The sequence below is a fragment of the Trypanosoma conorhini genome (assembly GCF_003719485.1).
Source record: "Trypanosoma conorhini strain 025E chromosome Unknown Tco_14.4_contig_00140, whole genome shotgun sequence".
NCBI classification, from domain to species: Eukaryota; Euglenozoa; class Kinetoplastea; order Trypanosomatida; family Trypanosomatidae; genus Trypanosoma; species Trypanosoma conorhini.
In genome coordinates this window covers 9,823-35,179 of record NW_021704225.1, presented here as the reverse complement: position 1 = coordinate 35,179, position 25,357 = coordinate 9,823, and the positions used below count along the sequence as shown (strand labels likewise).

At 52.8% G+C, this 25,357-nt stretch overlaps 12 protein-coding genes across 12 annotated transcripts in view, besides 12 other annotated features; 6 read left to right on the top strand and 6 right to left on the bottom strand.

The window, feature by feature from the left end:
• Positions 1-22: 22 nt before the first annotated feature.
• Tco025E_03202 (uncharacterized protein) lies at positions 23-565 on the top strand (the record flags this gene model as incomplete). The annotated part of the gene is made up of 1 exon (XM_029370123.1): positions 23-565. One exon carries the CDS (start codon positions 23-25, stop codon positions 563-565), a length of 543 nt encoding a protein of 180 aa, XP_029229817.1.
• A 495-nt stretch (positions 566-1,060) lies between these two features.
• Positions 1,061-1,085: a microsatellite.
• Positions 1,086-1,363: 278 nt separating this feature from the next.
• Positions 1,364-1,385: a microsatellite.
• A 587-nt stretch (positions 1,386-1,972) lies between these two features.
• Positions 1,973-4,966, bottom strand: Tco025E_03201 (uncharacterized protein; the record flags this gene model as incomplete). Its single annotated transcript, XM_029370122.1, has 1 exon — positions 1,973-4,966. One exon carries the CDS (start codon positions 4,964-4,966, stop codon positions 1,973-1,975), a length of 2,994 nt encoding a protein of 997 aa, XP_029229816.1.
• Positions 4,967-5,006: 40 nt separating this feature from the next.
• Positions 5,007-5,054: a microsatellite.
• Positions 5,055-5,276: 222 nt separating this feature from the next.
• Positions 5,277-5,304: a microsatellite.
• Positions 5,305-5,368: 64 nt separating this feature from the next.
• Positions 5,369-5,409: a microsatellite.
• A 253-nt stretch (positions 5,410-5,662) lies between these two features.
• Positions 5,663-6,805, bottom strand: Tco025E_03200 (cysteine proteinase; the record flags this gene model as incomplete). The annotated part of the gene is made up of 1 exon (XM_029370121.1): positions 5,663-6,805. The coding sequence occupies one exon, from the start codon at positions 6,803-6,805 to the stop codon at positions 5,663-5,665; it is 1,143 nt and encodes a 380-aa protein (XP_029229815.1).
• Positions 6,806-6,818: 13 nt separating this feature from the next.
• Positions 6,819-6,839: a microsatellite.
• Positions 6,840-7,304: 465 nt separating this feature from the next.
• On the bottom strand, positions 7,305-9,548 carry Tco025E_03199 (viral A-type inclusion protein; the record flags this gene model as incomplete). The annotated part of the gene is made up of 1 exon (XM_029370120.1): positions 7,305-9,548. The coding sequence occupies one exon, from the start codon at positions 9,546-9,548 to the stop codon at positions 7,305-7,307; it is 2,244 nt and encodes a 747-aa protein (XP_029229814.1).
• A 138-nt stretch (positions 9,549-9,686) lies between these two features.
• Positions 9,687-9,718: a microsatellite.
• A 181-nt stretch (positions 9,719-9,899) lies between these two features.
• Tco025E_03198 (uncharacterized protein) lies at positions 9,900-11,975 on the bottom strand (the record flags this gene model as incomplete). The annotated part of the gene is made up of 1 exon (XM_029370119.1): positions 9,900-11,975. One exon carries the CDS (start codon positions 11,973-11,975, stop codon positions 9,900-9,902), a length of 2,076 nt encoding a protein of 691 aa, XP_029229813.1.
• A 63-nt stretch (positions 11,976-12,038) lies between these two features.
• Positions 12,039-12,064: a microsatellite.
• A 159-nt stretch (positions 12,065-12,223) lies between these two features.
• On the bottom strand, positions 12,224-14,116 carry Tco025E_03197 (uncharacterized protein; the record flags this gene model as incomplete). The annotated part of the gene is made up of 1 exon (XM_029370118.1): positions 12,224-14,116. One exon carries the CDS (start codon positions 14,114-14,116, stop codon positions 12,224-12,226), a length of 1,893 nt encoding a protein of 630 aa, XP_029229812.1.
• Positions 14,117-14,211: 95 nt separating this feature from the next.
• Tco025E_03196 (uncharacterized protein) lies at positions 14,212-15,579 on the bottom strand (the record flags this gene model as incomplete). The annotated part of the gene is made up of 1 exon (XM_029370117.1): positions 14,212-15,579. The coding sequence occupies one exon, from the start codon at positions 15,577-15,579 to the stop codon at positions 14,212-14,214; it is 1,368 nt and encodes a 455-aa protein (XP_029229811.1).
• An 89-nt stretch (positions 15,580-15,668) lies between these two features.
• Positions 15,669-15,703: a microsatellite.
• A 303-nt stretch (positions 15,704-16,006) lies between these two features.
• Positions 16,007-16,028: a microsatellite.
• Positions 16,029-16,657: 629 nt separating this feature from the next.
• On the top strand, positions 16,658-17,545 carry Tco025E_03195 (putative ammonium transporter; the record flags this gene model as incomplete). The annotated part of the gene is made up of 1 exon (XM_029370116.1): positions 16,658-17,545. The coding sequence occupies one exon, from the start codon at positions 16,658-16,660 to the stop codon at positions 17,543-17,545; it is 888 nt and encodes a 295-aa protein (XP_029229810.1).
• Positions 17,546-17,958: 413 nt separating this feature from the next.
• Positions 17,959-17,988: a microsatellite.
• Positions 17,989-18,225: 237 nt separating this feature from the next.
• Positions 18,226-18,263: a sequence feature (A-rich).
• A 111-nt stretch (positions 18,264-18,374) lies between these two features.
• Positions 18,375-19,661, top strand: Tco025E_03194 (uncharacterized protein; the record flags this gene model as incomplete). The annotated part of the gene is made up of 1 exon (XM_029370115.1): positions 18,375-19,661. The coding sequence occupies one exon, from the start codon at positions 18,375-18,377 to the stop codon at positions 19,659-19,661; it is 1,287 nt and encodes a 428-aa protein (XP_029229809.1).
• A 268-nt stretch (positions 19,662-19,929) lies between these two features.
• On the top strand, positions 19,930-22,338 carry Tco025E_03193 (putative transmembrane protein; the record flags this gene model as incomplete). The annotated part of the gene is made up of 1 exon (XM_029370114.1): positions 19,930-22,338. One exon carries the CDS (start codon positions 19,930-19,932, stop codon positions 22,336-22,338), a length of 2,409 nt encoding a protein of 802 aa, XP_029229808.1.
• A 569-nt stretch (positions 22,339-22,907) lies between these two features.
• Positions 22,908-24,641, top strand: Tco025E_03192 (uncharacterized protein; the record flags this gene model as incomplete). Its single annotated transcript, XM_029370113.1, has 1 exon — positions 22,908-24,641. One exon carries the CDS (start codon positions 22,908-22,910, stop codon positions 24,639-24,641), a length of 1,734 nt encoding a protein of 577 aa, XP_029229807.1.
• A 243-nt stretch (positions 24,642-24,884) lies between these two features.
• The window catches only part of Tco025E_03191 (mannosyl-oligosaccharide 1,2-alpha-mannosidase IB), a gene marked incomplete at both ends in the record, with an annotated part of 534 nt that continues 61 nt past the window's right edge, over positions 24,885-25,357 (top strand). The window contains one exon of the mRNA XM_029370112.1: positions 24,885-25,357. This exon is cut by the window's right edge and continues 61 nt beyond it. Coding sequence (XP_029229806.1) covers positions 24,885-25,357 — 473 coding nt within the window.

Here is a 25,357-nt window from a genome sequence, read left to right as displayed (position 1 = left end):
GCCCCCTTGCAGACGAAGGAAGATGGAAAAAGCTGCAGAGGAACACCTCCCCCCGCACGCGCTGGTGAGAAGTCTTGCGATTCCCGCGCCGCCCTCCGGAAGCATCTGTCCACGGCGCGCGGCGCAAGTCACGCCCGGGGACTGTTTGGTCGCGTCCAACCGCAGCGCCCCCACAAAAAACGCCCATGCGACGACCGTGAAGCGGGCGCGGCGGGGCCGATGCCAAAGGTTCCTCGGCGCGATGTGTGCACAGAGTGCCCGCGCCGCCCCCCAACCCCTCGCCACCGGGCGCCCACGTTGGCAGAGTTCGCTGCAAGGGCAGGGCGAGGCAAGTAAACCACGCCGTGGTTCGGAAACAGCTTGTGTGCGAGGAGACGCCGGAACGCTGCTCTCCCGTGCGGCCCGACAACCCAAATTCGTCCTGGAGGGGTCAGGGGCACCCGGGCTCGACAGTTCAGCAATCGACCGGCCCGGTTCCTCTGTGGTCAGTTCAATCTCCCAGGCCCTGAACCGTTTCCCGTCCGTAGCAACAATACTTGTGTGGACGGCGTCGCTCGTCTGTTGAGTGAAGGGAGCAACCTGTATTTTATTGTTTTACTTCTCTTTTTCTAGTTTTGGACTCTTTTGCTTTGGCCTCGCACCCGCACCCGCAGGGGTGTGCGCCTTAAACGCTGCGCATCGCAACTTCTCCTCTTGCACCGCTCTTCGGGGGTTGGAGAAGAAATCCGACAGGAGAGCTCGGCTTCAACTTCTGCTGTAATCGCGCGAAGGGGAAACCGCCATCGTTGCGATCTCCTCAGTGAAATGATGGAGCTGCACGTGCGCGGGGCAGGATGGATGCGATAAAATGAAATAAGAGGCTGAAAGCACGCGCAGGGGTCCCTAACGGAGGTGGACTGCCGGCCGCGAGGGAAAAGGAGGCGACGCCGGCTGTTGAGACAAAAGGTTTTCGGAATGCGCGGCCAGCGCGGCGCCTATTCCGAGGAGACCTGAAGGGCCAAAACCTTCTTATGAAGCCGCTCCCCGCGGCGGATTATAAATACCACGATTGCTGTTGTCCTAATAATAATAATAACAGTAAAATATCTTTTTGATTCGGCGCCGTGTGGCGATTTTAGCCGGCGGCGCCCGCAAAGGGGTTGCGCGAAACCGTTTTCCCCCCTTTCAGCCTCGTTCATCCGAACGTGGACTGGGCGAGCCGCGCCTCCCCTCCCAGACTTTTTCCCACTCGTTTTCAGTGGGGCAGTTTCGCGCGCGTCACCGTTTGCGGCCGCAGTGCGAGAAAACGCCGTTCCCGCGGCCATCCACCCCCTATTTATCGGGCAAAACCGGGCGGCCCACGCTTGAATGCCAACGACAACGGAAAAAAAAAATAAATAAATAAAAGACGGGAGGGAAAATGCAAGCAGTGAATAAATTCCAGGGTAGGACAAGGCGTGCAAGTTCAGTGGGCTCCTTCCGTCCTGGGCCTCCCAAACGCCTTCAACACTCACGCGCATGCCGGGTAGAAGAACAACAACAACGAAAAAAAAAAAAAGAAGTCGGACCTTGCGGAAGCCGATGGAGATCCCATTTGCAGCTTTACGATGTTCATCTTGGGCGTTTGCAAGAGGAGGGGGAACTACACAACATTCGCTGCCATCCGCTTTTTACCGTTAAAGAGACGCGGTAAAAGCCCCCACGGCCAGGAAGTGGTTATCGGGCAATTCAAACCCGGCGCCATTGCTGTGTCCGGTAATCGATGTCCTTTGCAGCCTCTTTTCAAAGACGCAGTAAAAGGAGCTTGTAGAACAGGGCAAGCGCTAGGTGAGGTAAGGCTGAAAGCTGAACTCCCCATTGCCCTGGCGATTGGTGGCGATGTGGTCCGCCGGGCATTGACCCGCCCGATGCCCGCAAATATTCTTTTCGCTTGCTTACTCCAAAGAGGTCCAGGTACAAAGGCGACGAGGCCACACACATATACACAAAATGCTCAAGCAAACGGATCGAATTCCGCCACAAAAGTGTTGTTGTCTCCGCCCTGCTTGGAAGGAGATTCGGCGGGGAGGACCGCGCCGAAGAGGTCGAGAACGTTCCTCACTTTAGGTGCGCTACCTTGAGCAGTAGCGCCACGTTGTGCCTCCTCCCCCGCCCCACGGGATGTCACGAAATAATCCAAAAGATCCGGCGCAAATCGTTCAGTGAATTGTGACTCAAAAGACGGCATCGGGCTACTGGTGGTTACTGCCGCATTGGCAGTGGCGTGCAAACGTTCTTCCTCAGAGAAGACACGGGGTGGTTCCCGCCGCGATGAGGCAGACATGCCAGCGGGCTGCAGGAACCATCTGTTCCTTTCACTGTTTTCCCCCGGTGGAGACGAAAATGCGGTCTGATTTTTGTCAAACCACGGTCTGCTTCTCTCACTCCTCTCCGCGCTGGCTGCTTGACCCGGCGGGAGTTCCTGGCGCGGGTGCCGGCTGCCAGTTGAGGCGTTACCTGCAGCCTCCCTAGACGCCGTGATTGCTGCAGGGGCGGGAGCAATCGAGGGCTGCAGGGACAATGGCGACGCCTGTGAAGGTAATTCTGGGGCCGTATTCAGCACAGACATGTCACTCTCCGCCGCCTTCTCGGGACTTGCCTCTGCAGTAACCTCGCACGATGCGTCCGCGCCGCTTCTCCCTTTGTCGTGGATGCCGTTGGCAACACGATTCGCCTTATTCAGAATAGCATCCAGTGCGGTGCCAAGCTGGGCAAATTCCTCGACTGAAATTGCGGGGGCAACGACAGGGGCAGAAGCTGTGCGCAAGAGTGCCAGCTGTGCGTCCACCACCTCGCTGTAGGCCCTACATACGCACCGCAACGGTTCCCAGGGCTCGCCTGCGCAAGTGGCATCGAACAAGCAAGATGAGGAGATCAAAGCCTTCTGCGGCAAAGTCAATGCACTTGTGTCATCCGCCGCCTGCGACATAGACGCCATCTCCTCCTGCAGCCGTGCGACCTCGGCCGCAAGTTCTCGTTCCCGCCCCTCGAGAGAGCAAACCGACTCCCGCATCTCAAAAAGCGCGGTTTCAAGAGCGTCCACTTCATTTAAGCATTTTGCAGCGTGTGTAGCGAACCCCGCCGCCATGGCCGCTCGACTCAGCTGCAGCATTTGGACCGCCGCATCTCCCTCCTCGCAAAGGATGCCTAACCTGCCAATTTCCTCTTCTTTGGCCAGGAGCTGCCACGCCCAATCAACTTTGGGCAAAGGTGCATCCTGCATCTCCTGCCACTCCCCCTCCTCCGCCTCGAGAGAGTTGCCCAGTTTTTTCACCGCTCCATCGCCCCCACCAAACTCGGTGTCCGTCGCTGCTCCTTCTTCTTTCCCCTCCTCCTCCTGCGCAGGTGTCTCTGCCGAGACACCGACGGCCCCTAAGCATTCAAGTATTGCCTCTTCATCCATAGCTGCGTCCGCTGCGGCAGCGCCGCCATCGCCGCCCAACGCTTTTTCGTCCGCCGCATTGACCCCGTCAGCCTCCTCCTCTGCCAACACCCGATCTTCCCCAGCGGAGGCCGAGGCGCAGGCGTTGAAGGATGGCATGCTTGCACGCTCGCCGCCGCCGTGCACAGGAAACACTATGGGTGAAGTAATTGCATCCTTCACGGAGCGGCTCTCCACCGTCCTCCTCTCATCCTCGTTTCGGCACGCACTAACAGTAGCTGCGAGCCGTTTGTTTAACCGCTGAATCTCGCGACGCTGCTCCTCAAGTTTTGTGTTCATCTCGGTAAAAAGCTCCGCACGCGCACGCTCAATTTCGTCAAAGCCTCTCCGACGGTCTACTTCAAATGTCTGCATTTCTTCGATGCATTTCCTATACTCCTCAACCCGTTCCAAGAGCAACTTCTCCTGCTTGGACGGATTCCGCAGACGAATCTCAGGAAGGATCTCCAACTGAGGCAGACCTGTTCTGCTTGCGAGGCCGCGTGCGGGTGAATGTGTCTCAGGTGGAGGGCCGGTGCTTCTGAGCCGCGCGGCGGGGCTAGGTATGGATCTACCACGCCCACTTTTGTACTGCATCGAGTTCACTGACCGCGCCGGCGTTCGCGAGGAGGGAAATTCCTCAGCTGGCGGTGAAGAAGAAGCGTAGACAGGGGTAATACTTTCTGCGGTTTCAAAGGACGCGCTCGCGGAGACTTTCCAGCGTTCTGCCGCCACCAGATCCAGCTCTAAACGAGAGAGCTCCGCCCGGTGCTCTTGGAGCTCGTTCATGAGGGCCTGCTTCTCCTGACTCTGCTGACGCACCACGCGCTGCAAGACTTCTCGCTCATTCTCCAAGGCACGAATACAGTCACGGAGGGAGGCGGTGTCGGCGGCAGGTGCCGCCGCATTCGGCGTCGTCGCTGAAGGAGCACCTTGCCGTGCCACCTGAAGCCGCTCCGCTTCGTCGTGGTGCGAGACAATTGCCGTGTAGAACGTGTTCACCTCCGTAAGCTCACGCACCTTCATCTCAAGCTTCGCCATTTCCTCATTTTGCTGCGCAATGATTGCCGCCGCCTTTGCGGGTGCCGGAGAGTCTCCACTAGCGCCTCCCGCCGCGCCGGCGCCGCCGGACCCCTTCACGGAGGCCTGGACGACCTTCGCTGCGACCGCCCTCTTTTCCTCCGGGCCCGCCGCCGCCGCCTTTGCGGAGACCGCACGCGCCTCCACGACGCCGTCACTGTTCGCCGCGTCGGCCACTCCCGCACTCATTTCCTCAAGCTGCTTGATCAAGACACTGATGGTCTCTTCGTCCGCCGCAGACTTCTCAGACAACATGGCATTCTGCTGCTCCAACGCCCGCACCGCATTCGCCTTCTCACGAAGGTTCTGCTTCAGCTGGTCCACCTGCCGCTTATGTTCCTTGGCGCGGTCGGTGCTCGCCTGGTGTTGCCGCAGCTGCTGCCGCAGTTGCTTGACGACCTCCACGAGCTCCTCGCGAGTCGCCGCGTTGACGTTGAGTTGATTCATTTCTCCCACCAGCTCCTTCCACGCAGCATCGACCAAAGCCGCAAGAGCAAGAGCAAGAGCAAGAGCAAGAGCAAGAGCAAGAGCAAGAAGACGAAGTTGAAGATGACACGCAACGTGCAACGCCCGGCCCCCAACAGCCGTAATCAGGAACTCCCTCCTCCTCCTCCCCCAACAACAGTAATAATAAGAAAAGCATCATGATAAAGAAAAGAGGAAGGACGCGCTCCCTCGCGGGGGCCATCGCCCCTGCGACGCCATGCAGCAGCACACGCAAACACACACCCGCGAGCCAACTCTCCTCCCAAGAGCGAAAACAAAAAAGAAAACGAAAAAAAAAACGGGATAAACAAAATGAGAAGCTACACTTGCTGGCCTCCAACATCGCATGGCCGGAGGCCGGAAAAAAACAACAACAACAACAAGCAAATAAAAAAAACAAAAACGTCATGCGTGGGAAAAGAGGGACCCCCAACACTATGCGCTGTCACCCATCAGTCCCAATGCGGTCGGATTTTTTTTTTACTATTCCTTCAAAAGCTCCCAAAAAAAAAACGATGAAAATAAAATAATAAATAATTGTCCCAGGGAAGATTTGCTTGATCGTGTCCCCACCCCCGTGGGTCTCCGGCTCTCTCTTTTCCTTGGCACTGGGGTTTGCTGCATACCGTACTATACAATACACATTTTACACTGTAGCTACACCATCGCGGGGAATGAGGCATCAAAGAGAACTCCGCATTCTCCACATGCCCAGGCGACGGAAGGGTCGCCCTTACATGCCGTTCCATCCTGCATGTTAACATCCCAGCCGCATTCCGGCGTGTTTGTGCGCAGCAGCCGAATGTAACCGTTTTCGCCCCAGCCTGGAGACCACGAGTTACGCAAAATCCAGTAGCTAGCATTCAGAACATTATCGTGGCCGTAGCCCACAAGCTGTACCACATGGTTAATTGTGATGCCACTGCCGTAGTCGCAGCCGTGAAAGATGCCCCAAGCGTACGAGCTCCAATCGGTTGCATCCACGTTGACGGACAAAGGACCGTAGGTGACAAGATGCCTCATGACGGCATCCTGAGCGTTTGACGGAACCTTCACATAATATTTGACACTGGCAATGCGGGCACCACTTACGTTTCCACATTGAGCCGTTTCACCACGGTAGGACGTGTAAGGACGTTCCCACTCCGACGTAATGCCAGTTCGAGCGTACTCGTAGGCGAGGTCTGCTGTAGAGCCTTGACAACCGCCCGTCCCACCGCACTCGTCTGGGTTGGGTGCACAAGACGTCAACAGCTGTTGGCTCATCACGTGAAGCCTTCCAGTTGACATGGCGTAATGGGTCTCCATCTCCTCCACCGCAGCATGGGCCCAGCAACTTCCACACAAGCCCTGATCCTTTACCGCCGTCAGCACTGCGGGGACGGAGTTGCGGTAGTCCACCGCGGTGGGAAGTGGCCCGGCGGTTGCTTCGTACGAGCGTTGAAAACTTTTGTTAGCAAGGTGGCGCATCATGCGCGGCTTTGCGCCATTCAGACTCGCAAACTCCTCCGGCGTCCAGTCTGACATGTGATTGATGCCCATCACGTATAGGTGTCCTCCGGCCGCATTGTGGGCCCGCACCTTGGCCAACGTCCGCTCAAACACGGTTCGACGACGCACATATTCATTTGCGTCGTACACCTTTCCAAACTCTCGCAGAAAGCGGTCGAAGTTGTAGCCATCAAGATTTTTAGGCATCGGTCCCCCTGTGGGGACGACGAGAGCAGCGGAGGCCGTGAGTGCGGCGAGGGCAACAAGTATGAAAAGCACCACGCCCCGGGCCATGCAATATTGAGACATCCCTTACTTCTGCTATATATATATATATATATATGTCTGTGTGTGTATGCACGTACGTCTTTCTAAGTATGCGTCAAATATCTGGTGAAACTCTTTTAAATCCTTTTTTTTTGTTTTTGTTGTTTTCCTTCTTCATTCATAGAGTAAAATTAGAGAAGCCCACAGGTATGCACTGCAGCACGCCTGAAGCTAGAGGATTTGCAGCTCCGCGAAATGCATGGCGTAAACTCCCTGTCGGCAAAGCACGGGGTATCGCAGTGTACACCCCAGCATGCCTCAGCCGCGTTCAATGTGCAGCGGCCGTCGCCACCCGTATTCCCTTTTCCATTGCCGTGTCTGTGGTTCAGCGCCGAGTGAACTCCCTGGCGGCGCCGACCAACCAAAACATCAGGGAGGAGAAGGAAAAGGAAAAAGAAATCAGACAACGGGTGAGGTGTATAACTCAGAAGCCAAGATAGGGACAGGGCGTCCGTCCAGATCGAGGTCTCCGTCCATCTATCTATGCATGAGATTGCAGAAGCGCAAGCGTTGCGAGCAGCTGGTCCAGCTGCAGCCTGAATTCCTGGATCTGGCAGTTCTTTTGCTCAAGCAGCATTTCAGTGCGCTGCTTCGCCAAGGCAAGTTCAAAGTCAGCCACACGCTTGACCTCCGAAATCTCGTGGGCGGCCTCCCGCTCCTTCTGCACCTGACGGCGTTCAAGGTAGGTCAATCGCTCCGCAACGCTTTGGAGGAAAGCGCGACCATGGCGCGGATCTGCAAAAGTAATTTGGGGGGCCTTTTGACAGGCCCACGAGGCCGTTTCCAAGGCTTGCTGTTGCTCGGCTATGGCCTTCATCTCCCGTTGGTGGTTCTCTTGAAGCCGCCTGAGGTCGTCGTTGTGCTCCTGTCGTGCGTGCTGGAGCTGGCACTGGTGCTCCTGCCTTGCGGCTAGCAGGCGCTCTTCCCACCGCGCATGTGCGTCGCGAAGCAACTCTTGACTCTCCATCAGCAACCGCTTGTACACCGCCAACTCGGCGGCAAGGGTGCTAAGCTGGGCCTGCATGCTTGACATAGCATGAGATGAGAAGGCGCCTACCTCAGTGCCAAGAGGCCCCGCGACGGCAACAGGCGTCCGCGACTCCGCCTGCGTGGCTTGCGACAATTGATTTTTCAGAGCGTCATTCTCTTTGCGGAGCAGTGAAATGGCCTCGTCTACGTGGTTAGCAGCGGCCGTCTGTGTCGCCGCAGTGTGTGCTTTGGGCTCTTCTGGCCCAGCCAAGACTGCAGCAGCCGGCCTCTCCAGAACTGTCAAAACGGATGACTTTCCTTCCTGGTCTCTCTCACGCAACGCCTGTCTCAACTCCGCCAGTTGCCTTTCTAGATCGCGAACGCGGCGCGTTTGTGCATGCATGAGCCGCATCTTAAGCTCCTCCTCGAGCCTCTCAATCTTTTCTTGGTACTGAATGCGTAGACGATCCGTCTCCACCCGCAGGTGGGTGACTGCCGCCTCAGCGCAGCGGTCCTTTTCGACGATCGCCTCCTCCAGCTCCTTGATTCTTTGGTTGAGCTGCCTAAACTGCTTTGAATCCTGCACAGCGGGTTGACAGCTGCGAATAAGCTGCGCAATACTGTCCGGGTGCTTCTGGTTAAGCGCCTCCTCAAGCTCCACCACACGCTTGGTGAGGTACTTCACACGTGCATCCTTCCCCACACGCTTGTGCTTCCCCGCGTCGTCCATGGCCCCTGCCTCATGCAGCCTCGCACGCAGGCGGCGGATGGTGTCTTGCTGCTCCTTCAGCAGCTCCTCCTGAGAGCGATTAAACTCCTGGTGCTCCACATACCACGCAATCTTGCGCGCCATATCCTTCACTGTGTCGTTGTGCTCCGTCTCCCTGCGCTTTAAATCGACGCGCAGGTTGCGAAGCTCCAGCTCCATCTCCTCGAATTTCTTGACATCAAGGGCTGCTAAGCGGGTCTCGACCTCTTTCTTCTCGCGTCGAAGCAGCTCTAACTCCAACTGCAGTTCCCGTACCACAGTCTTCTGCTGCTCCAACTCCATGTGCAGCTCGTCTTGGCCGCACTGCTGCCCCCGCTGCGTCGACGCGGCTGCAGCGGACATCACAGGCGGACCCGCACGTGGATTCGGACTTTGACCGCTCGCCAAAATACTGTACTTAGCCTCAACGTTCTCCGCTTTCTGCTCCATCTCGGCCAGTTTCGCACGCAAAACCCGCCGCTCCGCATGAACCTCTGCGTTGTCCTTTTCCAAGGCTTTTAACACGCGCTCCTGCAGAAGCATATCCTGCCGGACATCCTCTAGTTCCTCCTTCGTAACCATGGCGCCTGAGCGTACCGCCTTCCACGCCGCACCGTGCTCCTCTTGAAGACGCGGTTGGCTCTCGTTATCTCCTAGCCGCGTTAACGGCTCCTCACGGCTTGTGTCTACCCTACTAATCTCCACCAGTCTTTCGGTGCTCACCGGGCTACTTGTTGCCTCCTCCACCTGCAGCTTCCTCGCCGCGGGCGGGGTGTTCTTGACATCACTTTCCGACTTCACGACGACGCCGCTGCCATGCTCACTGCTGAGTAAGCTCCCAGCTCCCTCCGTGGACCTTTCCGCGGCAGCCGCCTCCCTCCGGGACCGAAGAAGGGTCACGAGCTCCTCCGAGCTCTTCCCCTGCAGCGAGGCCGTAAATTGCTGCTTCGCACTCACCTCATCACGTGTCAGGTAGCGCCGGAGGTCCTCCACAGGGTCCTCTGCCATTGGACAGCTAAACGGATCGACAAGGGGGGGGGGGAGAAGGAAGAGGCTCAATGGGCAGAAGGATAAAAAAAAAAGGCTCTAAAGCATATGATGCGATGAATGAATGAATGAATTAGCTGAGTAAAAAACGAACAAACGCACACACACACATACACACACACACACACACATTTGCAGTTCAACAAAAGTCAGTTCCCATAAAAGTCGCACCAAAACTACACCGCAGTTCCTGCGTGGCTAACAGCAATGCAAGTGGAGGTAATCGAACCCCCTTTCGGATGCCTCGATACAACTAGGTTGACACGTCAATACTTTCGATTCAGAATTTCATGTAGGCGAAGATTGATACTTTCAATCACTGGACTGCCTTCTTCTGTTCCCTTTGCATTCAAACTGGCCGGCGACTCCGCCAAAGGCCTTACCGCTGTTTCGTCTGTTCGCTGTTTTGCAGGGTATCTTGCTTCTGAGGAAGTCCCTCCTAAACTCGCAGCGGATGGGCGAAAAAACAGAGGTGCGGGAATGGGAAAGCGAATATCTCGTGCCGTCAACTACAATCTGACTCGTCTTGCCGCTAGGCGGTTCTTCGTTGGGCCCAAGCAGAGCTGTTTCCCGTGGTTCCCGTCCTGTCGTAACTGGGGAGGAGTGAGCATCAAGCGAAGGAGTTGATGATGGAGCGGGATCACCTATGAAACGTGATGGTCGCTGCGTTGTTGTGGAAGAGGATGAGCGTCGCAGGACACGCGTGTTGGCACCAAGCTCAACGACCGTGTCAAGAGGCGTACTGCCGGCGCAAGGGACACCTGCTGCCCCCACGTTGCAGCGGTGTTCTTGTCGAGCCTTCGTGAATAGATTTCTATCTCGCCAACTCACCAGCTGCCGCAGGTTTTCTTCAGGCCGCCGGACATCTGCCTCTAGCTGAGAAGTAAACACCCTTGGCAATGACGACAGAGCTGTTTCCGGCACAAGTGAGGTGATGTACTCCAAGTCCTTTGACACCTTTTCTTCCTCTTGCCGTAGCGCAAACAGACGCTTACGTATTTCAATAATTTTATTGCGGGCACGCACACACTCGTTTTTCAAGTTGTTAACATTTTCCTCCGTCTCCAGCTTCTCGTCTTGTAGCATCGCCTTTTGGCTTGCTTTCGACTCTAGCTGGGCCCGCAGTACAGTTAGGCGCTTCCTTGCTTCATCGAGGGAAGCCGTGAGGGATTCCGCCTCCGCTTCTAACAGCCTTTGGACCTCTTTAATTTCATTTCCCTCTTCATACAGCTCCTTCACCTTCTGTGCCTCGTCCTCCATCTGCTGCAGCTGTTTCTGTGTGGTCTCACGACTGGCCTCTATTTGCACTTGCAGTTCAGCCTTCTCATCCTCCAGTGCTGCGACCGCTCCTCTGGCACGTTCAAGGGCGCTAGTGGCGCGCTCCAACTTGAACGTTTGGGCGTTTGCCACTTCAACCGTTTTTTTCTCCACGGACTGCACCGTCTGAGTTGACTTCGATGCTCCTTCTAGCGCCTGCTTTAGCTCATCGATTTCCATCGGCAAACGCAACATTGCCTCCATCGTTGCAACCGTACTCTCACTGGGACTCGGAGACCTCTCGAGCTCCGACAGCTCCTTTTGCAACTCTTCCCACATGGTTTTCTTGTCATTGTTTTCCACTTGCAGTTCCGATATGGCTCTCTCCATCTTGTCAACAGTATGGCGAACATCTGTTAACACCTCCCTCTGCTTAACTAGCTGAGACCTGACTCTCTGATGTGCCTCTTCTAGACAGCTTCGATTGCTCAAACGAAGTTTATTCTTCACTTTAAACGAATCGAGGATTGCCGCCATGCAGTTCAGTAAGGAGTTCACTGTTGTAGTCACTTCAACGTAGCATGGCGCCAGCTTCTTTTCAACCAGGCAGTTTTGGGGTTGCGTCGCCCCAGACGTCCACACACATCCATTAAGAGGATTCCCACACGCTTTCATTTTCAGTTCCGCCTTTAACCGGGTGTTATGTTCCTCGCTCATGCCCAAAACATCCTGAAACCTCTGAATGACTTCCCTCAAGCCGTCAAGATGGTGTTTGTACTTTTCATCATGCTGCGTAATAAAGGTTGCGATACGGGCCAACGCGGTTCCTGCCAGCACTTCGTTTTTGTGTGCCACCTGCAGGGTTTGACGAGTCGCCTCAATCTCATCCTGCAGTTTGCCAAAGTTCAAAGAAAACTCCCCACCGTTGGCATTATTCTCCGGCACCGGCGGTGAGGAACTGCCGCCGATTTTCTCGCGGATTAGCTCCATGAGACCCGCTTCTATCCCGGCATGCTCCTCGTTTTGACTCTCGATAGATGCCGTTAGATTCGATATTTGCTGCTCGTACTGCCGCAACTCCTCAAGTAATTGTTCAACACCTTCACCCCCCGATTCTTTATTGAAGTGCATTGCCGTCTTAGTCTCCACGGGGTCATGTAACCGGGCCGAAGAAAGTCCCCACTCCCTCCTCAGTTATTATTATTATTATTATTATTTTTCGTATCCGCACAAGAAAAAAAATAAATTATAAATAAATGGATTAAGAGAACCAGGTTTTGGTGGGGCCAAGATACGCGCAAAGCAGCAATAATAACAAGAACAATATACTGACAAACACGGAAAGCATTGAAATAAAAGCGGAAATCAAAGTTATATAACTACATACGCTCTGAAATTTTCTTCAAAATCTCCTCCGCAACGGGATCGAGGGTGGTTTGATTGTTTCCACGATGAACAAGAGACGCTTTTACCCTTGCTAAAAAATTGCTGACATAGACACTGTTTGCTAAATTATGTTGCCAAGCTAAAACCGTAGAAACAGGCGGCAAAAGTTCCATCACAGAAGACGCCTCTACCAATCCACTTTCAACAAAGAAGCCCAACAGCGACTGCCTTGATTCCACAGGTACTGTCTCTACCAGAGTCCAAAGATTTGTAGTTCCCGACAGCCGCGCCAGTTTAAGGCTAAGCGATGACCACACAAGGGTAATCAGCATGTCTGCTCGAGTTAGTCCAAGAGCCACCCGCTCCGCGTCTCGCGCAAAGAAACTAAGTAAAGAGAATAACGCCGCAGCTGGTAAATCATCTAAGCAATTCCTCTGTGAAAAATGAGCAACAAACTGGGTGGCTACGGACCTCCTTTTGCCTGCTCGAACCAAACCATCCGCTATGAAGCATACCGACAGCAGGTTTACATTGTCTTCTTTTTCTATTAATGCTGACATACATCGGTCGAATGCCTGACTGCTTGCACCAAATCGAATTGAAAATCCCACTGCTGTCAATAGCGTGTTGTCTGTAATTGGTGTTTTCTCCAAATGCTTTAAACAGTATCGCCACAAACTCACTCCAAGCGGCGTTAGCCTCTTTGACAACTTATTTTCACTTTGAGAAAGGCGTTGAACAGCATGAGCCGTGATAATAAAGTGGGTGATGTTGCTGTATTGGGGAATAATAGGAGTTTTCACCTCGGATCTTAGTAACAAATCAGTTCGAGGAAGCGAGAAAGCGATGCCGTCTTCCGAGAAGAGTGAAGTAACAACATTCAGAAATCCAGGAAGCTGCTCAAAACTAAAAGCCTTTCCCTTCCTTTGCGTGGCGACTTTGTCAGCAGCATTGTGAATACTAAAGGTGGCGGCAGCTGAAGCAACCAAAAGAGAATAGTCCCGAGTTTTCGGTTCAGTTGCTCGCTCGATCATGTGGGAAACCAATTTGTGTGTAATTTGCATTAATTGATTCCACACAACCTCTGATGCTGAAGTCCACAAGGCATGGACCAGAACTAAGCTGGCTTTCCAATCTTCTTCTGACCATCCGACGGTTTTCAACAATTTCAAGCACCACAGCTCCACTCGATTTAGAATGCATTCAAGCAACGACCTATTATCTACACCAAGTGCACATAAGGCTGCAAAGAGCCGAGCTGCTAACTGAGGGGAAAGCAACTCAATAGCCTTTTCATGTTGAAAGGCACCAATAAACAGCGGATGAGCAGCCGTATGCAAGAAATTCAGCTCATGCGCAGCAACAAAATAGTTGGCCAGAACTTTTGGAGAAGTGTTTGCCATATCCTCCCCAAGGAGTCGACCACCAACCCATGAGAGAGAATCTGTTAGCGCCTCACGAGAGACTCCAGCTTTTACTCCATCAAGGATCAAAGACAGCATTGGTCCAATAGGAAGCCTTGTTTTTACCCGAGAAAAGACAGACGTCAGGGCTGACTGATACACCTTTTCATTTTTAAAGGTCGGGTGATGCCGTGCAAGTGACTTGATAATGGCTACACAATGTCTTTCTGTGGCACTACGCATGCCTTTTCGAGTAGTTAGATTCTCCATTAGCGTTGGTACATCATTTGTGCAATCTTTATCTTGTTCCGAGAGTTGTAAAGACTTCTCACAGATATGTAGGACGACAGTATCTGAGTTCCAATTATCTACTGTTACACTCTGCGCCGCCTTTTCTTCACTTCCACCTTCATGTGAGTTACTTTCATATAACAATGGATTTTCAACACCAAGTTCCTGGCACCTATCCTGAATCGCACGCATATTTGTTTTATCATAAAGACGAAACTTCATTATAGCATTCACAATGCGAGAAAAATCATGCCGCGATGCCACACGAAGAGCCCATGGTAATTTCGTTACACATACCTGCAAATATTTTTTTTGACACTCGCAGAAATATTTCCATTTACCAAGGCTTCTAGAACCACAATTATCTCTCGGACAGAAGCCTTTTCAAAGCTCCGCGGATGTACAGAAGAGAGTATAGACATACTTAGGCGAGTTGTAATAATTTCCATAAAATTCACACGCCGGTCGAAAAGAAAATAATTCACCAATGTTTGTTGGTTATCTTCGTCAGAGAGCTTGTTTAGCTTCGAATCACAGAACCAGATACCCTTCTCACCATATAGAAGCGTGCGAAGGAGCAGATGAAACAAAATCTGCGCATTTTTCGACACATTAGTTGTATCAGACCATGTAAGCATCTCCAAAACAACACAAGAAACTTTACGGTTTTGTACTTCCCCACGAGCGACACGTTGAATAAAAGAAGCTAGTACTAAATCAAGCAGCTTGAATGAGCGCTTAAGAAATCCATGCGATGTTCCTTTAATCTCAGGGTGATCGGTCAACACACCCACTATGAGTCCAGCTTCTTGTGACGGAGGTATTGCGTTCCCCACGCCGGAGCACTCGAGCAGAGGACATAAACCGCAGAGTAGTAACAGTAAATCCATGGGAGCAGCATCTTTTATTTCTTCTAACACAATCCCGCGCAACAGCAGTGCGTCAGAAGCTTTCATATAAGCTGTTCGCATTCTCACAATAGGTGAACAAAACGCAGATAAGGACCAGAAAAGGTAAATAATTTCGCTTTGACTCAGCAGCATACAGTCAATTGATTCCACCCTTACAAGCAAGCTTTCCAGGAGGGAGTGCTGGACCTCAGGCGGAATTCCCTTATTTTCTTTTGAAGTCAGAAGTCTTCCGATAGTGTACGATAGCGTCGGTAGCAACTCTGCTTGACACTGCTTCACCAAACTTTGGATGGATTCTAAAGCTTGGGGTATGAAACTAGGCGACAGCCGGGAACCGACATTGGCGATGCAACGAAGCGTTTCTAAGCATTCATGATCCCTCAGATTTTTTGAGAAATTTAATTGAGCCAATTTATCTTGTATTCTTACGCATTCAACATTTCCACAAACGCTCTTTTCCACAAGCAGGGCAAAAAGTCTATTAACAGTTCTACATGAAAGCTCAGGTAGATGAGAAAAAGCGAGTTTTTTCAGCCGTAACCAGTCTTCCTGCGACGCAATTCCAAGGGATGAAACCGAAGAAAGAAGTTCCGTCAGTCTCTCATTTGTGGCGGTTTCTCGCATATAGCTTTTAAGTAGATAATCATGTAAATCGTCGCCCAACTCGAAGGACGGGGAATGCACTACCGGGAGTCCCTCCAACGCCCTGCCCAATATAAGGCGCAACCGCCTCGCAGGAAGCATGGGAAAACAACGACAACCTCTAACAACTAGCGCGCGGGAGAAGCACAACAGAAAAGGAACAAAATACGCACAGGAAGGAAAGAAAGGAAAACACACATACACAAACGAACAAACACGCACACAAACGTGCCAGCGTCAGGCGGGCGCGCCCCCGTTTTTTATGTTGATGCTATTGCTATTTCTTTTTTTGGGGGGGCGGGGTCGCGCACGGCCGCCGTGCGCGTTTCCCGCCGGGATCGTTCCGCCGCCGCCTCCCCGCTTTCCGGCCGCAGCTCCCGGCCAAATAAAAAAAAAAACTAGAGTAAAAAGAAGGCCCGGCGTGCCGGGCGGCCCCCGGCGCGGGTTGGCTGTTGATGCCGTTGCGGTTTTCTAATTCTTAGCCTTTTGAGGTTGGGCAATGTCGCTCATGCCATTGCTCTGTCTTTAGTATTATATATATATATATATATTTTATTGCGTCTTTTCTTCTTCTTTTTTTTATTACTGGCAGCTGGTGGGGGTTTAAAGTGGGTTTGTGTTCTGGCTATGTTTCTGTGTTCTTTTTTTAAAATGGTTTATGGCTTTTTTTAGTTGTTTTGGTTTCATATTGAGGTGAAATCGGAAAAGCAAGGGATCGTCTTTGTATTCGCACGCATGCACTTTACGTCTTCCACGGCTAGTACCGCAGAGAAATGTTTGCCGGAGGACAGTGATATTTAGTGGGGTTTGATATCAACAGTTCTTCTCTTGGGGATGATACCGGGATTAGGCTTTTTGAGGCTGGTCTTCTGCGTTTCAAAAATACAACTTCAGTTTTTGCCCAGATCTTTAGCGGATTTGCTGTTCTTTCCGTGCTGTGGGTACGCATCGGATATTCAATAACAATGGGTAGGGCTGCGGGGGACAAGGGTATTATTGTTACATTTATCCGTGCGTTTATGACGAAAGTAGATTAAAATACTTGTCAAGATGGAACTGCCATCCCAGGGGCATTGTTCGCCTCTTTCCAGATGATGTTTCCAACAATAACACCACTTCTTATGACTGGTGCCTATACAGGGCGATTGGCTTTTCGTCCATTTTTATTTTTTACAGTTTAATGGGAAATTATTGTGTAATTTTTTTCTTGCACAGTGGATTTGGGCACCCGAGGGCTGGTTGCATCGCTGGGGTGTGCAGGATTTTGCAGCAGGTATTGCCATTCATGTTACTGCTGGGGTTTTCATCCTTGGTGTGTGCCAGTATTCTAGGACTTCGTCGAGATTTTCACATTCATCGGGGTGAATCGCCTTACGTTTCTCTTCCCCTTACTTGCATTGGGGCCACTATGTTATGGACTGGATGGTTTGGGTTTAACGGAGGAAGTGCTCTTCAGGCTGGAACAGGAGCGGTTTGTGCCGTGATTAATTTGCAGGTGGCGGCAGCTGTTTGTTCTTGCTGCTTTCTTTTTTCTCACATGCTGCCAACCATAAAAAAAGCGAGTCTTATTGCTATGATAAATAGAGCCATTGCAGGTTTGGCTGGTATTACTCCTACTTCTGGCTATATGACGGTACATGGCGCCATCGTTTGTGCTATTTTTATCGCCATTTGCGCAAATCTCTCTGTGTATTTGATTAAGCACAAATTATGGATTGATGATGCGGTTGATGTTTCCAGCATTAATGGGGCACCTGGATTGGTTGGGGCTATTTTTATCGGCCTCGCCGGATCCTCGGAGTTTAATGGGGCGGACGGATTGGTTTATGGAGGGGGAGTGAAACTATTTGGCTTGCAGTGCTTGGGCAATATCGTGGCTGCTGCAATGGGCGGGTGTTTGGGTCCTTTTTATTTTACTCATCATTGGCCGCTTTTGCCGATTGCGAGTATCAGACGAAGAGGAACGCGGCGGGCTAGATCACGGACAACAAAGCGGGGTTGCATGGTTGTCACAAGCCTCATCAGTTGGGAGAAGCACATTGCCGATACGCCACCGAGAACATGTTAGACAGGTTCCGATCAGCAGCCTCTTTATTAATGAGGCTGGAGCTTACATTGTGGAGACAAAAAAAAAGAGGTGAATCTGTTTTGCTGACGCAGAGGGCGGATAATGACGAAGCTGACCCTGATGCTGCTCCTCGCGACGAAGGGTTCAATGCATTTACTTTGGCATTAGCCGCTGGTGCAAGAAGCGAGGAAAATAACGACGATGATGAACCTCTAATCAGTCGCGTCTGAAAAGCTAGTGAATTTTTAGGAGGAGTTAATACAAAACGGGACTTTTTTTCATTCGCTTTTTTTCTGCTTCTTGTTTCTGCTGTTTTTTTTTTGCTTTTCTTGCAGTTTAGCCCAATCGGAGGAGGCTCTAAGGTTTAATTTTTCTTATTTTCGTTACCGCGACAGTGCTGTTATTGTTTTGCGTTTATTTATTTATTTATTATATATTTTTTAAAATTCTCTTTCTTGGAGTTGTGTGTGCTTTTGTACCAACCTCCTTTCTAAAATAGGGCAAAATTTCCTCTTTTTTCCTCTTACTCGCTTCTGTGAAAAAGATTGAACCATCGCATTATGCGCAAGTTGCGTGCGAGACTAAACTACGTGTGCATCGGATAGTGCTGTTTTTTTTGTCAGTTTCTTTGTTATTTTTATTTCGTTTTTAAAATGGGAAATGCGGCTGTGCCTCACATGTTTTTGTTTTATTTTTTTTCATTCGTTTTCTTTTTTTTGCTTGCCCAACTGCTGTAAATTGCGAGCATAAACCAGAAGAAGGAGAAAAACGAAAAAGATTGCTTTGACTCAGACCGTTTGGCGAGACTAAGTAGGGGAGAAATTTCCCAATGTATGGAACCTCACAAACGGCACAGCCCACTGGAAGAGGGGAACTTTTATTATGGATTAATAGCGTTTGCACTGCGCAGTACCCAAGTGTTGAATCACTGCGTGATGGTGTGGCGTATTGCACCATAGTTGATGCTGCAGCTTCTCGCGTGGCGGAGAACTGCAATGCGCTTGGACTACCAGAGGCAAATGTTGCTGATGCAAGGGCAAAACGTGCATCTCGGCTTCTCAGTCGTCTTGAGTGGAGTGTTACAGCGACGACGTGTACAAATCAAGATCCTTCTTCGGACACTTTGCAGGAACGTGGCTACTGTGAAAAGAATATGCAAACATTGCAACTTATGCTTCGCGGCTGCGTACCTCCAGAGTTTTCTCTGGAGGTGGATGTGCCACGCTTGGCGGCAGGAAAGCTTCAGGAGCATATTGTGCTTCTGAAGTGGATGTATCAGTTTTTGAAGAAAATGCTGAGCACATATTCCAGATCTGCTCTTGAGCGGCGCGCCAACACTTATGAAGGTAGTGGGCAAGTAGAAGGGGTGAGAATGACACGAGCTATGAAGTTGCAACAAAAAATGGTCCGAAAGAAGTATGGAGAGCCTGATTTTGTTGCATCGCCTTCTGAAAACGAAACGAAGCATACTGAAATAGTGAATAGTGCGAGGGAGGATTCTACAACCCCCAAATTTACTGAAGCAAAGGATAGTGATCAAGCTATACAGCGTGGCCCTTCTCCTGCCATTGAATCTGGGGTGGTTGAAGTTGTAAAAGATGAAATCGACGCGTTTCCGAAACCTCAACTGAGAAATCCAGATGAAACAAACAAGCACAATCTGCATTTGAAGAAAAGAAATTCTCAGCTGAACACCGAACCTACTGACTCCAACTTTTCTTCAAGTGTGCCTATGACACCTGCATCGTTTTCTGTGCCGCAGGAGTGCTTTGCCATGCTGGAGGATTTGAGACAGGAGGTTGAGTCATATGAGGCAGTTGCTCTTGCCACTCATAGACGTCACCAACGTAGTCTAACAGGTAGTAAAAATGATGAGGAAGGCTCTTTTGCCGACGAGGGTTCTATGAATGAGGAGCTACAATTGACAAAGTCTCCGATCCTATCATTAGAACAGCTTGGCCTATTGCTGGAAGAGCGAGACCAATTATGGCAGACACTAGAAGTGCTTCATGATGTGCTTGCACGGAATCTGGCTGGGGAAGGAGAGGGAAGTGGACGTGCCAATCCTGCTTCACCACTTGTAAGAAAAATAATGTTGGCACTTCATCCCTTATAGATGGGAATACTTTTATTCAACAACTATCGTAGTATAGATTTCTTATAAGCTGAACAGGTGCGATGAAGTATTGGTAATTCTGAGTCTTGCCGATATTGTTCTATTATTGTTTTTTTTTGTGAACCTGCTCTTCCCTTTTTTTTTGTTTTGGATTTTTTCTTCCTTGGAGATTGGAGATGTGTATGCCTTAAATGTATGCATCTCTTCTGTTTTTTTTTTTTGGGGGGGGGTATTATTGGAAGGATTTAAGTATTTATTTTTCTCGTTTATGTGGCTTGGAATGTCGAGGCTAGTTACTTACCTGCCGATATGCATCACAATGGTGTTAATCTTCTGTTCGTGGTGGATGCTGGTCCAGATGGCAAAGGGTATACGTGGGGTTTCATTTGCCGCACGTATAGCAAGGGAATGCTGCTCAGTGGCATTAGGTATTGCGGCGTACGCTGTGCTTTTCCTCCCTGTTACTTTTCGTTGGGTCGGAGCTTCAAGTCTGATGCAGCGGAGGAACCTTTGGAACGCTTTTCTTCTGGCGTCGATCGTTGTTGCGGTAATCCACTTCTTTATACACCTAACGATTTCCGCTCGTCACCGCCAGACGCAAGAGCTTATGTTGATCTTTTTCCGTATTCTGGCGGATAGCGTCATGCTTTGTTCTGGCTGCGCAATTGTACTGGGGCCGGCGTGCCGTGTTTTTCAATGTTTTTGGGGTTCTAAGCGTCATGGGGAAAAAGACGAGTTGCGCTCGCGTAGGTTGCCGTTTTGGAGGATGCGGATTATTTTGATAGGCGGCGTACTGGCGCTTATGCTTTTTGTTCCAATTATTCCCTTGTTTCTCCCAGGCGATGCAAAGCGCCTGTTGGAGGTCGGGATGCTCGGAGACCGCGTCGACTTTTGTGGACTCGAGGGTCTAGCGTTGTCGCGCGCTGCCGCAACAGGGTGGGTGCTTCCCGAATACACGCACCGCCGGCTGCTTAACGCGTTTGGCGGAAGTGATCAGTGTGGCACGAACACGATCTCCTTCCTTGACGAGGAGGAGGAGGTCTTGGTTGTCTTTCCCCTCTGCCCAGATGGAAAGGAGCAGCCGCGGGTGTACATTGAGCGCCCGGAGCGCAGCGAGTTGAATGGGGGGACGGAGGTTCTCCCCAAGGTGCTTAACATGAGCAAAGTGTGGCATCAAACCCTAGAGATGCGTTATGGGACGAACGAGACAGTTCACCAATCGATGGGTGTTCACGTGACCCGTGACCCAGCAGGGGTGATTCAGTCTGTGGAGGTTATTCCGTCCCGTCTCATTCCGGTTTCACGGAAGCCGCGGAGCGACTATGAGCGAATTGCACGTGCAGGCTGGTCCTCCAGTAAGGTTTGGGAGGTTCCGCTTGGAGAGAGCGGGGCCTACAGTGTTCATTGCCCTACTTCAGACTACGAGGAGTACCACGTGTTTCCACCTGTCCGGTGCCGCAAGGCGGCTGCAGGGGAAAAGGTATTTGAGGGGAAGGGGCGGGACGACGCAGGTCCCCCAGCCAGCGTTCTCGTTTTGGTGCTGGATGCAGTGAGTCGTGCGGAGGTGCAGCGGTCTTTGCCAAAATTTAGGAACTGGCTCCGCAATTTCCGAAGCAACAGGTCAAGCAAGCACGTCTTTGTGGAGGCGCAGGGCGCCACAACGATATCTCACAGCACGGATGCCAATCTTGTTCCACTTTTTACTGGCAACATTCTGAGCCGTGTGCGCGGCAGAAAAAGTGAGATTGCGGAGCGAAGCCTCTTCCGGTTAGCAAAACAAAAGTATGGCAGCCGATTCAGTACCTCCTACACCATTGGAGACTGCATGGACGTGATGCTGTCGCTCTTCGGTGGAACTAAAGACAGTGCGGGGTTTGGCGAGCCGTACGGGAATGACTTGGACTACAACACCTTTGGGCCTTTCTGTCACATTCAATACTCGGCGCTCGAGGGCAACTTCCAAGGGGCCAACAGCATCCTGCGCCGGTGCATTGGTCAGCAGTATGTGCACGAGTACGTTTTGAATTACACGCGCGCCCTCGTCAGGCGACGGCTGCGTCGGAGACGACAAGAAAACCAACAAACTCAGGCGATGTCCCCGTCGCAAAATGCCTCTGTGCCTTTGCAAGATGATGCCGTCTTCTTCCTTGACGTCTTGCACCTGCTTGAGGGCCACGAGGGCACCCACGGTGTGGTGTACCTCGTGGACGATGCCCTCACCGCCTTCCTCGACGACCTGCAAAAGCGTCTCGGCTTCTTCGACGACCCCTCCAATGCCTTGCTGCTGCTTTCTGACCACGGCAACCACATGGGCCCCTACTACGAACTAACGGCACCCGGGCAGCTCGAGCGCGCGCTGCCGTTCGCGGGCTTCATCCTGCATCGCGAGCTGCTCTCCCGCATGGATCGCATCAAGGGTTACGCTGCGGGGCTCTCGCTCTCGAACATGATGCAGCGCACTCGCCGCATCTCAACCACGCTAGACCTCCACATGACACTTGCGGATCTCTTGGGCGTGGAAGCGAAGGTCCCTCGAACGCTGCGAAACCTCGCCGTATTGCCGTCGTCGCTCTTCGATGCACGTGATGTTCCGTCCCGGCTTGAGCGCTGCTCCGAACTTGGGGCATTGGACAGCAAGCGGTCTGGGTGCTTTCTGATGTGGTGCGAAAAAAAGTGAGTGCCGTAACTAATACATAATAACTGTGTTGCGAGGAGTTTTTTTTTTGCACATGTTGCTTTTTCCCCCTCCCTCTGTAGAACGTGCGTTGTGGTTCATCATCGCATATTGCAGTGGTTTTGTTTTGCTTTTTTTTTTCCTTGGGTATGCCGCTGCGTGTGCGTGTTTGGGAGCCCAGGCGGGGATGCAGCAGCGGCCGGCGGAGGAGCAAGAGACTAGGGGGAGGCGACAAGGACAGCATCAAACGTGGTACTAGATGGCACAACACACAGGAATTGGGGCCCCGTGTGGCGTGGACCAATCGACGCCGATTTACTCCCCCCGACCCCCCACCGCCAAGAAGAAGGATAAACACTTAATTCTGCAGGTACGGGTCTAACTCTATTTACGTAAGCGGCGAGTTGTTGTGAACATGCATTACGGCGCTGCTGTCGCGCTTTGTGTGGTGTTTATTGCTCTGTCCGCCGCAACCGAAGTGCTGCTTACTCTTCCTTTATATATATATATACACACACACATTTGTATATGCGTGCATTAATCCGGGTTAACGAACGGAGGGTCTTGGGGAAATGCTCACAACCCCTAATGACGTGGAAACGCTTTTGGCGGCTGTTCAGACGGATTCTTCCCTTGCCTCGCGCGAGGCGGCGGATGCCCTGCACCAGCGCGTCAGTGTGTTGTGTGAGGCCCAACGGCTCGCGCATGACCGCCACTGTCGTCGCATTTACAATACACTTTGCAAGTTTCTGAAACCCGAAGAGGTTGTGCAACGGCGTCAGACAACTGCCGCTTGCTGCCACGCGTGGAAAAGTGTGGCGGCAAACTGTGGGGAGGCGGTGGCGGCGGCGTTGTCGAGGCTCACGGGGGCCACGCCAGAGAGCCACGGCCTGGACGAGACCGCCACCGTCACGTTCCTTCTGTCGCTAGTAGAAATTGATATGCGTGAGGTGGGTGAGGGGCTTGCGGCGCTGGAGCGGGCGTTGCAGCAGCTGCGCAGCGACGCAGGGCGGGAGCAGGCGGAGGCGTCGGACATGGCGGCCCAGCGCAAGGCGTTACGGAGAAGGCGGGTTCAACGCGTCCTTGCGCTCCAAGTCGACCGGGACCGGTGTGCCCAGCTGCTTGAGGGGGAGTCCAACCGACTCGGTCAGCTGGCGGCGCAGGCAACGCGGCTGCGGGTGGGTGTCGAGGGGCATCGGGCGCAGACGCAGACAGGGGATGCGCTTGCACGCGTGGGCCGCGATGCCCCAAAATTTGGTTCCCTCCATGGCCCGAAGGAGGTGCGCCAGCTGGACTTGGACCTGACGGCGCATGAGAAGTCGCAGTCGGACCTGCTGGCCAAGGCGCGGAGCGCCCTGGACGACATGGGGCCCTCCTCCGGGCACCGGCCGGCCGCGAGTCCGCTGCATGCCCCCAGGCCGCAGGCGCGCCTAGAAACGGCGCTTGGAAAATCCTCTGCGGCTCTGTCAGCAAGCGATCCAGCCGTCTCCCTACTGGCGCGGGCGGAGCGTCTGCTGAATGCCGCCTGGACGGACGCCAGGGAGGTACAGGGAGGCGGCCCCGCAGAAGCAACCCGCCAGGACGACCCCCAGCTTCTTCACGGCGCCACCTTACCCGCTTTGGCGACCCCCTTACTGCGGCAGCGGCGGCATGCAGCGGGGAGGCCTCCCTCTACGAGTCCCCCGCACAGCCCCCGCAGCCGTCTCAGAGATGCAGCAAAAACTGCTGCCAGCGGCAGTCGCGAGCGTCTCCCCCGCGGCACGTGCGTTGCGGCCGATGCACGCCCCCGAGTGCAGCAGCAGGAGTGGGCCCAACGGCATCGGCAGCGGAGGGATGCCGGGGGCTCATCCGACGACGGTGGCTCAGCCTGCCCCGCTCCATCGCATTCGGGATGCAGCAACGCGCTGGAGTCAAGTGCCCAAGCGAGTGACAGTGAGAGCTGCCAGCAGAGCGACCTCCACGATTCGCCTTTCAACGGCGCGAAGGGGTTGGAGCTTCAACCGTCAAAATTCTCTCTTGCTTCGGCAGCAGTAACGCCACTTCCCTGCGAGGAATGCAGGTCGCCGCCATCAGAGGCACCTGCACCGGTGCAGAGCCGCGTCCGGACAGACGCACTGTCGGGCGACCGTCGTCAGAACAATACCACGACACAACCAATTTATCGTCCAGCTCATGAAATGGAGGAACGAAAGCTTCATCTCACTAGAAGCAAGGCTCTACTCCTTGCGAGGTTACATAAACTCGCTCGTATGCCACGCAACTTGCTACCATCAGATGAGGACAACATCGCTTTTGCCACAAACTAAGAAAGGACACTACGTCTTTACTGTAAAGAACTTTTTCCCTCAGACGTATACTAAATACAATGTGTGCGGCATCCTCATAGCTTTGGCTGGGGTGGGTTTCCCTACTGATTATGAAGCCTGGACAACTCCATGGCTGACTGCTGCCTCCCACATCCTCCGCATTCACAACTAGAGAAAGGAAAAGGCGGCCCACAAACACAGCGACACGGAACAAGACCCAAAACTCGAACAAATTCCACGGAAATGTACAGCATTTTATGTGTCTGTGCGCTGGCGGCATGCCTCTTGCTGGCCGCTGTGCCAGTGCGCGGTGACGGGCCAGGCGGGGGGGCGGGCGTCCGGGACGGCGAGGGCGGCAGTAAGTGGCGGAGCACCGATGCGTTGCACCCCATTGCGGCCGAAATGCGGCCCTACGTGCGCGAGATGATAGAGCACGCCTTTGGCTCTTACATCAAGTACGCCTTCCCGAAGGACGAGTTGTGCCCGGTGAGCGGGACTGGGAAGAACACCATGGGTGGCTACGGGTGGACGCTGATCGACGCACTCGACACACTGGCGGTCGCTGGGCTGCATACGGAGTTTCGCCGCTATGCGAAGTGGGTGGAGGAGCACGTGAGCTTTGACATCGACGTCACTGTCTCTGCGTTTGAGACGACCATCCGCGCCCTCGGCGGGCTTCTCGCGGCGCACTTTATGTACGAGGAGGGTGTGGTGGC